Here is a 12,487-nt window from a genome sequence, read left to right on the forward strand (position 1 = left end):
GATTAGGCACACAAGTTAAAGTGATAAGAGAGACTTTCCTTGATTCTCTCCATATCATTATGCGCCCCACATCAGCTCCCTTTAATTAGGCACACACATTAAAAGGATGAGAGAGAATCAAGGAAAGTCTCTCTCATCACTTTAGCTTGTGCGCCTAAGCATAGGAGGGGCTTATGTGGTTGATCAGTTTTTTTATAAAAACCTGATGCATCATCTCTCCTATGTGTGTGTAGAATTCGAAAAAAAAAAAGCTCCAACCTTTCCTTCTCTCTCTCTTGTTGCACCATCACCTAACCTCAAGACACCATTATAGTCTTGAGAAAAATAATCCAAACACTTGGTAGCCTCTACCTTGCATGCGCCTAGCCAGCCGCCGAGGATAAGGAGGGATCAAGGAGAAAGAGTTCTCGTTTGCAAGAAGGAGATAATCGTGTGGATCACCATTGGAGGGCGTCATCTTTTTGCGCCTACAAGTGTAAAGGTAATTCTGAAACCCTATTTCGTTTCAATGAAAAGCATTCATACATGGGGTGTATAAAAACAAAAAAATTTCGCAGCGAAAGCATAGACCATCTATAGACCCCATGTATGAATGCTTTTCGTTGAAACGAAATAGGGTTTCTAAATTACCTTTACACTTGTAGGCGCAAAAAGATGACGCCCTCCAATGGTGATCCACACGATTATCTCCTTCTTGCAAACGAGAACTCTTTCTCCTTGATCCCTCCTTATCCTCGGTGGCTGGCTAGGCGTATGCAAGGAAAAGGCTACCAAGTGTTTGGATTATTTTTCTCAAGACTATAATGGTGTCTTGAGGTTAGTTGATGGCGCAACAAGAGAGAGAGAAGGAAAGGTTGGAGCTTTTTCTTTTTCGAATTCTACACACTCATAGGAGAGATGATGCATCAGGTTTTTATAAAAATCTGATCAACCACATAAGCCCCTCCTATGCTTAGGCGCACAAGTTAAAGTGATGAGAGAGACTTTCCTTGATTCTCTCTCATCCTTTTAATGTGTGTGCCTAATTAAAGGGAGCTGATGTGGGGCGCATAATGATATGGAGAGAATCAAGGAAAGTCTCTCTTATCACTTTAACTTGTGCCTAATCAAAGGAGGGGCTTACGTGGTTGATCAGATTTTTATAAAAACCTGATGCATCATCTCTCCTATGAGTGTGTAGAATTCGAAAAAGAAAAAGCTCCTACCTTTCCTTCTCCCTCTCTTGTTGCGCCATCACCTAACCTTAAGACACCATTATAGTCTTGAGAAAAATAATCCAAACACTTGGTAGCCTCTTCCTTGCATGCGCCTAGCCAGCCACCGAGGATAAGGAGGGATCAAGGAGAAAGAGTTCTCGCTAGCAAGAAGGAGATAACCGTGTGGATCACCATTGGAGGGCGTCATCCTTTTGCGCCTACAAGTGAAAAGGTAATTCTGAAACCCTATCGTTTCAACGTAAAACATTCATACATGGGGTGTATAGATGGTCTATGCTTCCGCTGCAAAAAATTTTTGTTTTTCCACCCATGTATGCGCACCATAGTATGACTATGGTGCAGTCTTTCGAACTATCAAGTCCTTCAATATCTTATCTGCTTCAGATTAGGGTAACATACAGGGGAGTGCTGCTTGGAAAAAGATTAGATGATTAAATTGCCAAAAACTTTGAAAGTAAGAAACCTCGATTTAGCAAAAATAATAGATACAAGACGTCATCAGAATCATTCAACCCCACCAATAAAAAATTAACTGAAACAAGTTCTCTCAACACAATCCTTACTTATTCTTCAACTCATCAACACTTGAAGAAAGAAAACCAAAAAATATTAAATAGTATTATCACATGACTTATATCGTTTAAAAAAAAGTGAAGGAAACAAGATGTATAATTGAAAAAAGGATTAGCGCATATGGCTAAAAGCATTATTGGACTTCCTTCAACCACGGAAGGATGGATATGCACTGAAATCCTAATACACCAAAAACTATATATCCCAAATTTAGACCAATTGGTGAACCCCAAACATGCAAGGCTGATTCTTATATTCTGACTGGTAAGGATACAAATGGATAGCAATTAAAAATATACAGTGCCCCATATAAATCGTGATATCAAACTTTAATCTTCAGACTACTTTTGGAATGCTAGACATAAGATATATTTAGGAAAATAAAAGAATACAAAATCCTAAACTATAGTCCACACTGAGTCCAGTTTTCACAATATAAAACCCAGTCCGGCTGCTAGAGGAAAGAAAATTTAAACAACTAGATAGTTATAATCAGAAACCGAAGTTGACAATTCATACCCCCATATAAAACCATTAACTTCTAAAAATGGCAAACATAACCAAGCAGTTAGAAAATTTTAAATATATACCTCAAAAACAGTTAGAAAATTGAACTATATGAGCTGCAAAGTATTACGTTCAAAAATATATATCTTATACTAGTTAAATCATAAGATCTCGCTGCTTTGTCTTCCTTGTCATACCCACCTGGCATAAAATGAAACGAATATTTATTGTGGATTAATTTCTCTATTCCATTAATCATGAAGGGGAAAAAAGACAAATAAATGGGGACTGGAAAATAATTCCAAAGAAAAAGTGTAACATCCCGCGAAAATTAGAAACATATATAAACTGCCTTGAGTAATGTTAGTACATGTTTTAAATTCGAATTGTTTGTGGATACACTTAGGATGGAATTAAATTGAAGTAGGAAAAGTATTATTGGAATATCTCACTCATTATGAAAGTTATATAAATTTTAGTTAAGGACATGGAAGCATGGCTTAAACTCGAATTATATTTATAAAATTAAGGTGGACCTTATATTACAATAGGAAAATTATTTAACTACAAGTAGGGGTGATTATATATTTTAGGAATTCAAAACCCTAGTCAAAAGGATAGGAGAACCTTTAAGACATTAATTCTGAAACCATTCTTCCCTTGAGGGCCGATCAGCCCAAATGTCTCATGGTGGGCCTTAAGCAACCCAAAAGCCCTTCCATCCTTGCACCTCCTTTTCGTGCCCATGAGTAGAAAAAGAAGTCTGATCATATGTATAATCCTTATTGGCCCACTCTTTATGCATGAAATTCTATTGGTTGGAAATCATACATCTTTTATTATCATTTCTTCCTCCAATCGTGCGTACAATGAAGAGATAACAAGTCTGATAGTTGTTTTAGTTTTGACTGAACCTCAATACCGATTGTGAGGCCATCGTGTTCCCCCTCCTTCTTCCTAGGCATTGTAAAAGTAAGTCACAGGGCTACTTGCTAACTGTTTAGTATCCCTTATAGTCCCAATTGCTTTCCAAAACCGTGGACTCAATAGAAGAGCACCGTGAAACCAGAGTTTAACTCATTCCATTCATCGCCCCACCTAGACCGTGAGTCTTTCAAGAGAGAAATTGTCATCTAAGTCCCCATAGTTATTCCTTCCCCATTCGGCTGAGGATCCACATGCAATAAGGTGAGATGTTCGCCCATTTTCTGGTTCCCTCCTGCGCGACTTGGTCCGATTAAGTTCTCCTGGTGTACGCATGCCTTGGGTTCGATTCGAGCTGTCTCCCGTTGCATGCAGAGCGTGTCCGAAATTCAGCATTTGTCCCTCTGTCTCACTTGTGCGCAGCCTAACCCCAACACTAAGGAGATTGAAATCCAACTTCTGCTCACCACCTCACTGCCCCTCTTGGGTTCGGCTGATGACCCTCACATAAGGAGGTAAACTTTCCCTTTCTTACTTATATCTCATACCTGAATCAGTCCGGAGTGACCTTTCTGAAAGTAGAATTGGCCTTGAAGGCCGAAACATGCGTGAGGGAAAAACAAAATTTTTCGCAAGCGGAACACACATGCATATCAAGATACATACTTTAAGACGTATGTCATACCTTGTTCGTGAAAACTCAAGATGATCAAGGTAGGTCTGAAGGGTTCAGACCCTCTAACGTTGATCCACACCATCCGCGTCTAGATACAGGAACTCCTTCCTGTAAGGTTGCCGATTGATCACCACAATATGGCTTGCTATGCGCTCAGTGTGTGATGCAAGAGGCTAGGTAAAAGTGTTTAGAAGAGTGAAGTGTTCTAAGAGAAAACCTCACAAGGGGCGCATAGATGAGTAGAGAAAGGCTTGGCTTTTTCACTAAAACCTAAGGAGGAACTAACTCCTCATTGAGTACACAAGAGGAGCCTTTTAAGTTTCAAAAACAAATCAGATTTTTCTCCCAAAAATCTGATCAAAAGTGGTGCCATTGGGGAGAGAATAAGTGGAGTTGTTACATTTCAAAAATTGCCAACAACATCCCAGAATATTCTCATGAGACTAAGTTCAAAACCTAGTCAGAAATCTGATCATGAATCATCATATAATCAGCTATATGGTGCGCCCCATATAGCCTAAAAGGTGACCAGATACATTTGAGTTAGTTGCATTTCAAACTTAAATCAACTCACTCAAATATTCTCCCAATAGACCGTATCTTTTGGAGCTAATTTTGATGATCAAATCTAGCCAAAATCAGCACCCCATTATCCTTGGATTATGTCTAAAAGATCTCCTCCTGATATGTTCCAACAAGATCTCATCTTATCCTTTTGTTATGAAACAACTTTTCATAGCCAATTCAAATTTGAATTTCAAACATTTGAATTCAAACTTTCAAACACTTAAATTTTAAATTTAAATTCAAATTTCAAAAGTCAAATTTCAAAATTCAAATTCAAATTTCAAATTTCAAAATTCAAAATTCAAATTTCAAATTTCAAATTTCAAATTTCAAATTTCAAATTCAAAATTCAAATTTCAAAATTCAAATTCAAAATTCAAAATTCAAAATTCAAATTTCAAAATTCAAATTTCAAAATTTAAACATTTGATAATTAATTTAACTAATTAAATTAATTAGTAATGTCTTGGACTATCCAAGCCCATTACTTTGATCCATGCGCCCTCCACCCTATCTGTGGAGTTCCAAACTACTTCTTGGGCTAATAACAATTGTTAGGCCCAATACCTTTAATGCTAGAGCATCTAGACAATTAGATGTTAGTGTGTGACCCATTAGGTCCAACATAGTCACTGACATAAATGGGCTTGGGCCCAATAAGCCCACAACCCATCTAATGACAACACAGAGCACTAGCAATGTTTTGTTGCCCCAGAACTAGTTAGATTAATGACTTGATCATCCTATTACACATATTTGGGTTGCTGTATATATTTCCTTTCGTCTCGGTTACCTTCCCATAAAACCTAGGGTAAGGAAGCGTATCAACCTCTGCGGTTTAGGGTAAGCTTTATTCGAAATAGGGAATCTTCAATTTACAGACTCTAAAGGCAGATCATCTCATGATCTCTTTTACTATGCATAGATTCCCGAGTCCCTGTAAATGTCATCCCGATTTCTCCGGTTTACAGATAACCTAATCTCTCACAGAGATTTGACGAATTCCTTCAGCTTATCACCCTAGCCCTGTGTTCTTTCAGGACAAGCCCAACAGTATACCTATGAGTCTCCATGTTTCAGGCAGACGAGGTGCACAATCAAAGCATGCCTTCTAGAACACAGTCTAGGTAATAACTTCTGGTCTTAGGAAAGACATACCCAAATATAAAGAGACTACTCTAATGATATTCTCTGTGAGAGTTCCTCATAGAGTCTCTTTGTGGAACTGTTCAGTGCGAGCTATACCCTTATAGGTCCACCCACGACTTTAGCTAAGACATCTCCATATCTGTAGCTCATGAGGTCTTTACCTTGCATCCAAATACAAGTAGATAAGTCGTGCTAGTCTTACCCGAGATCACTGATCCCCATTCTCAGTGTCTCTAGACTAGGAACATAAAATTAGGAATAAACATGCAGTATCCTTGAATCCTCATGATCGTGATCTCATCACAGATACTCAAGAGATACCTATTTTATTCCAAGGGGTTTATCCAGTTACTCATATAAATATTAATAGTAATATTGAGACAAAATATGAAACAGGATAAATAGTTCTTTTATTTGCGACAATATAAAAGGTCTACATATATCCTAATCTAATCAAAAGATTGTCTCTAACATCCATATACTAACACTTTCCTTCTGCATGCAACCGATTGGTGTTGAATTAGTTTCCTTTCTATTACGTGCAGAAAAAGAACCTGACCTCTTGGAACTTAGGAAGACATAGGACCGCCTCTGTTCTATTCATGATTGTGGCGTGTAAGCGAAAAGGTACTAATATAATTCGTACATTACTCTTTGCTTCGGTCTGCATGTAAGATTTAGGAGGAGAAGTATTGTCATATATGTTCCTTGTTTCTGCTCCCTGGACCGTACGATTAACAAAGGTATGCAAGCATTAATGGCAAAATTACTTGAGCATGGAACTTGGCTCAGCTAAAGTTTAGAAGCTGCACTTTTGAAATAAACAAAATATTTAATTTTGCTTGAGTAGGAAAACCGTATGTGTGTGTATAAATTGAGAGGCTAGATTTTTGTTGTTGTGTTCTCATTACCTCTGCCTTGTGAATAGTCTTGATAATAATTATGCAAAAATAAAATAAAAAAGGAATGATTTTGAACTTAGTATAATGCAGTGTTAGTTTCAGAACTGCTCATGAAGTTAACATCAAGTAGTTAGACTCTACAGGTGTTTAGAAATAAATGGACAGCCTGCTTTAGGCCTCATGCTAGCGCACACCTATTTTAGGAGAATTGTTGTATGGACCAGAAATATTAGGAGTAATATTACCCTTTGTGACTGCTGGCTAGTACATGGATTGTGAACTGTTGCTCTCATGTTTTGGATCTGGATTCTGTATACGATATTCGCATTTTGTTCATGGATATAATATGCTGGATATTCTGTTGAGGGGAATAATTGTTATACAGCATTCTGATATTCGAATCCATGAGATATATGTATCTTGATTATTATCTAGTCATGCATATACACCTCATAATGCATTTGTTTCTTTTGTGTGTGAAGCATATCATGGCATACATGCACCAATTTCATGCTGCACATGGACTAAAATATTTATATAAATATGCATACGATTGAGCACGCATCATATAGGCATACCTCGGTACCAGGGCAGGGGACACTTGGCTTCCGTCCGCATAGGTTACAGTTGGAATCCTTCTGTTGGAGCCACCCAGGATAATCCACTGTATCTGTTAGTGTTATGTGCACAGTAGTGCTATGAACGTACACTTATGGCGTTATATACGCACTATGATTATGATTCAGTTATACGTGCACCGTAGTGCTATGAACGTACACTTCTGGCGTTATATACGCACTATGAAAATGGTTAGTACTTGACGGATTTGAACTGATGATGTGACTGTTTTGTAATTCTGTATTTAGTTAGTACTGTTGCATTACTGGTTTTGTTGCCACACTACTGGGATTTTTCTCACCCCTTTGGGGCTGCTATTTTTTACAAAATGGCAGGAGGTCGGAAGAGCATATGAAGACTTGATTACATGGATATTTGTTGTTATGTGCTGCTGTTTGGACTTTGCTATTGTTGTTTATCTGATGGATCTGTATTAAATTGAGAAGTTTAGATTATTGTTAGATTATGATTTTATTGCTGTTTTAAGACTCTTATTATTAGCAAGTATTTTGGAAACAAATCCTGGAAACGTTTTGTGAAAAGAAATGCTGACGTTTTAACTAAAGTGCTGATTTTCAAACAGCATTGCGAGCACTTTGCGAGTTCTGTTTCAAGGGGCAAACGACCTCCAATTTGTTATTATTTTATATGCACACGAAGCCCCACGTGTCTAGTTTTTGATTACAAAAACGTTACAATGGAATTTTGAAAACTTGATTTTATAATAATTTTTAAAGACAGCAAGGTCTGCCAGGAAAATAATATTTTCAGCAACTTAAGAAATTTTGAGAGCGTACTCTGATTTGTGTGAGGAACTTGATTTCAAGTATAAGTTTTCATTAGCAACATCAAAATGATTTTTCAGTAATTAAAATTTGTCGAAAGAACTCTAATTCCGCTTAGCAAACAAACTCTCTTGGATGCATACAAGGGAGGGTGTTACAAAAAGACACTTACCCAAATAGACTAATGGAAATAAGAAATAGAAGCCAAAGTTAAAAGAAAAAAATAAAATTAGAAGTGTTAGTAAATGTTGATTCTGAAGAAAAAGAAAATAAGGAGGAAACCCTATAATTTGAAGTTTACCTTGTCGACCTTTTCTTGATTGTCCTTCCCTTCTACAGCTATTATCCCATAGGTGAGCTTCATACCTTCCAGTCCATCTATGTCTATAAATAAGGCCAAAAATTAAACACGTTATTATTTTATTACTCATATGAAAATTTATATTAGACAATAAATTGAATATTCAATCAAACATATTATAGTGTGCTCTTCCAAACATCAACCTAGTCACACCGCGATATATTGATGTTCTCTGCCCAAAGGTATCCAATGCTCTTTTAGGTGCAGCTTCAACAGTAGTACTGTTTGTACTATTATCACCACTGGTGGTTTCGCATGTTGAACCCTTACCACTTCCCATGGACAATGTCAATGACTGCAGATTATTGTTAGCATTTTCTTGATACTCATAATTGCTTGAAGCGGGTACCACCAAGTTTTGCATTGGCACGAGACTATTGTTCGTGAACATGTAATGATCTAAATCATTTGACTGAATTTCATTAAAGGCTGCAAGATCTGACTGATTTTCAAACTTTCTCACACCAAGAAAATTTGCAACCTTGGGAATTTCGTTGCTGCTGTGAGTATTAATCAGATTCCAATCTGCGTAGTTGAATTAAATAATTACCCCAACATATATAGTTTAGAGAGAATACATGGCAACAAGCCAAAAACAGAAAGAGACAAACACAGGATGAGAACTTACCGTGATTTTGAAAAGAACTTTCCATGTTCTCATTGACTAATTTCTCAAGAGAAAACTGATGAGATTTAATTAAATAAAAGGCTTAATTAAGCGAATTTAAGTCACTTTTGAGGCAAACAGCAGCATACACCAAAAATTGAAAAATATAATAGTAAAAGAATCATCCAACTCAATAAAGTCAGCCAGTTTCGAAAGTTCATTTGTGAAGTTTGACATTGATAACAACACAAAATTAACCAAAAGCAACTCATCATGTTACCAATTCCTCTGCACCGGGGAGGTTTCCTCTTTTAGCAAGATTAACAGCAAGTTCTAAATTGTTTGGCTGCAAAAGTTCGAAAGAAACATTTAGAAGTAGGATCCATAGATTCCATTTAACCAAAAACACATCATAATTCACAAATTACCTGGCCGCTAACAAAACGTACAATGGCTGCCTCATTTACAGTATCAAGCAAACACCTGGCCACGTCTATTGATGGCATAACAACCCCCTACTTCGTGATAACATATATCAATCCATATTTATTTGAAATCTGCACAACAAAAACATATCAAACATTTAACGACATGTCTATCAAGAACTGAGAATATTGAATGATTATTGGAGTTTGCACACAAACCTGCATTGATACAGGAAAGTCATCAGCAAAGTCCGAAGGGAAGAACAGATCTGTTTGTTTCTTAGTAAAAGATGGTTTGCCTGATAACAAATGCCACAAATATACTAGATGGTATCAAGAAGTATGAGTTGTCATGGAAAATAACCATTTATTTGAGCATATCTCAGAAAGAATTCAATATAGTTTCACATTCTTAAAAGCATCAAAATAAAAAATTAAACCAACTACAAATTAAGCATAAATTGAGGAGCCTAACATGTGAAGTCGTTAAGATATGCACACACATTGCATCTGCCCATATTCCTCACTATCACAATCACATAAACCATAAGGTTCGTTCACATTCATTCGATGTCTACACATATACTTATCTTCTTCTAACAAAGGAGGCCCAATTCACGATACCCAAGAGACAGCCCTGCAGAATAAAAAGAGCTCTCTGAATCTCCTTGGTCAATGAAGAAAGAGTATCAACTAGTCAATCCTCACTGCATATAGAATTAAAAAGAAAATATTAAAGCCTTTCAACTAATCAATATCAAGTGACTTTTTTAAAAGCACAAGAAGTGACCTCGAACAAATTTTTCCAACAGATATATCTTTGGCCTTTTTCTGGCAATTGGTGCATTCCTAGTTTATTAACTAGAATATAACTTGCATCATAATATCTCGAATATGAATTTGAGCAATCAATAAAAAGAGAGATTTATCTAAAAAAAAGGAGAGAAAATAGTGTTAAATGTATTCTTTCAATAAATATTAAATAAATAAAAGAAATCTACCTGAATAGGAGGGGAAACATCATTTATCTCAAACGTCAAACCATCGGGAGGATCATAATGCCTGAGAAACATCCCCGAACCGAACCGCTACTTGGTTCAAGCATCGCGCCACCTGGCTCGAGCCAGATCCACCTCGCACCGAGCCCAACACGCCAGAAACGCGCTCATCGAAGCAGATCGAGCCTTTTCCATCTCGCCCAGGGACCCCTCCGCCCATATCCTCCGAGCACGAGCCCTCCACCTTATGAACCACCGTGTCACCGCTTTAAGGTCACTTGAAACTGCCCTCTCCTCGCCAGCCGCGAATTCCCTCTCCGTGAACATGCGGCGGCGAGTCGACTCTGCGGTGGAAGACCTGGTGAAGGCGGTGGGACTGAGTGGAGGGAAGAATAGTAACACGGAGGTGCTGTGTTTAATGGGAAATTGTTACAAATGGAAAGGGATGAAGACAGAGGCTAAGGATGCGCTCCGGAAAGTGTTACGAATGTAATGGGTTGAATATTCGGCCCATGAATATTAAAGCCTAGACGATCTGGTCCGGGAGACGAACACCGCAAATGGTGGTCCAGAATGAGAACCGAAGCACCTACCCTGGTGTGAACTGAGGGAAAGATCCGCCACCGACGAATGCCATTATGTTGCTATGGAAGAGTGTCTCGATGTGGCCGATTCCGCCACCGGCAAGAGCTCCCGGAATGGGTCGCAGTTGTAGACGCGGAAGCCTGTGTCGGAGGCGGCGGCAAAGCAGGCATGGTTTTGGTTGAATGAGGTTCGGAGGAGCGACGAGGGAGATTCCGGTGAAGGGGTTTTAGTTTGAGATTGGGGAAGAAATTGAAGTTTTACTTCTAAACCTAAAGATTTGAAAGTAGGATTAGGGTTAGGGTTCGGCGAAAGAGGTGAAGAAGATAAATAAAGAGTGACCATTCAGAAATAGACTTCACTTCCCAAAGGATTCTAGGCTTTCTAGAAACACCAGGCCGAGAAAGAGAAAAAAAAATAATTTGTGTTTGTTGCCAAAAAGGTAAGAGAGAGAGAGAAAGACTTTAAGTAGCTCAGGGTAGCTGTTAATCACTTGATTTAGGGTCCGTTTTTAAAATAGCCATCAAGATACCGCCTCTGTATCCCATTTTTCTTGTAGTGTGGGATCATATGATAATATGAATCCCAAGACCAATGAACTATCAAACGAGCATAGTTTGAATCTTCAAGAAGATCATTGCGACCAGAGTTTGATAATTGTCAGTCACTTAACTAATTTTATATCCATGTGGATCCTTTTCCCTACCCGGGTCGTGAGAATGCTTATAGGGACCTACCCAAAGGGTAATTATTGTTATAAAATATAAAAAATCAAGTATCTTGCATGAACCTATTATTAGATATTCAGTTACACAAGTGTGTGTGTGATTCTTTTCCTTACCCGGGTCGTGCGAATGCTTAACGGCCTAGCCTGTAACAGTTCGTTGTATACCGATATTGTTAACATTGATTATGATATTAAGCGCATTTACAATCACATCAGTTCATTAAAAAATGCGAGTAAACTTTTTCCTTTTCATTACGTAAGCATTTAAAAACAATAATAAAACGTAATGATAAAATTTGTGATCATAACTGATATCTAAATGCAGAATCATTAAAATAATTGTATAACTATCATACAATGCTTATTTTAAGTTACTAAGGGGTTCCCATAAACTCACTTAGCATAATTATCACTTTTACGGTTTGTACATAACCGAACATGGTTCAGTCATCTGAACATTGCGAGAGATTTAGTGGTTACAAGCCTCTCATATTTTAGTATGTTATTCCAGACTCAATTTTCTTTTCAACAAGGTATCATACACCCGATAAAGGTCTTGTTTGTTTTGGTTATCACCGTTTGAAGTTGGATAAGCAAAGCTGTCAGCCAACCTCAAACAGGGCACCAAACATACCTCACCATTTCTGCGATTCTAAACAAACCACTCCACCAATTGCTCTCAACTTTTTATACAGTAAAATAGACACCTTAAGCTTAAATTTAACATATCATGGGCCTAATTTTACGAAGAATAGAGGGAGAAATAAATTTCTAAAAACTGCCACCCGACAGCCCCCAAGTGCAGGGCGTTCTGGGTAGTCCTCATTCAACTGCATCTACAGGTTTGCGTACAACTCCAATGGCTACCA

At 37.7% G+C, this 12,487-nt stretch overlaps 1 protein-coding gene across 4 annotated transcripts; it reads right to left on the reverse strand.

Moving 5' to 3' along the window:
* Positions 1 to 2,205: 2,205 nt before the first annotated feature.
* LOC133316473 (AP2-like ethylene-responsive transcription factor PLT2) lies at positions 2,206 to 11,559 on the reverse strand. 4 transcript variants are annotated; one of them, XR_009752208.1, is made up of 7 exons: positions 10,313 to 11,559; positions 9,787 to 10,018; positions 9,531 to 9,610; positions 9,315 to 9,443; positions 8,423 to 9,232; positions 8,220 to 8,302; positions 2,206 to 2,498 (listed from the first exon to the last, which is right to left on the reverse strand). XR_009752208.1 is itself a non-coding variant. In XM_061518230.1 (7 exons), the coding sequence occupies exons 4-7, from the start codon at positions 8,930 to 8,932 to the stop codon at positions 2,392 to 2,394; spliced, it is 597 nt and encodes a 198-aa protein (XP_061374214.1). In that variant the 5' UTR covers positions 8,933 to 9,232; positions 9,315 to 9,443; positions 9,531 to 10,018; positions 10,313 to 11,559; the 3' UTR covers positions 2,206 to 2,391. The 4 variants fall into 4 exon arrangements, 1 of the variants encoding a protein (XP_061374214.1); XR_009752210.1 differs by having other exon boundaries at positions 8,423 to 8,804; positions 9,167 to 9,232; positions 9,531 to 10,018; XM_061518230.1 differs by having other exon boundaries at positions 8,423 to 8,804; positions 8,908 to 9,232; positions 9,531 to 10,018.
* Positions 11,560 to 12,487: the final 928 nt, after the last annotated feature.

This window comes from Gastrolobium bilobum, unplaced genomic scaffold (genome assembly GCF_033153095.1).
Source record: "Gastrolobium bilobum isolate Gb01-03AN ecotype WA unplaced genomic scaffold, APGP_CSIRO_Gbil_v1 utg35864, whole genome shotgun sequence".
NCBI classification, from domain to species: Eukaryota; Viridiplantae; Streptophyta; class Magnoliopsida; order Fabales; family Fabaceae; genus Gastrolobium; species Gastrolobium bilobum.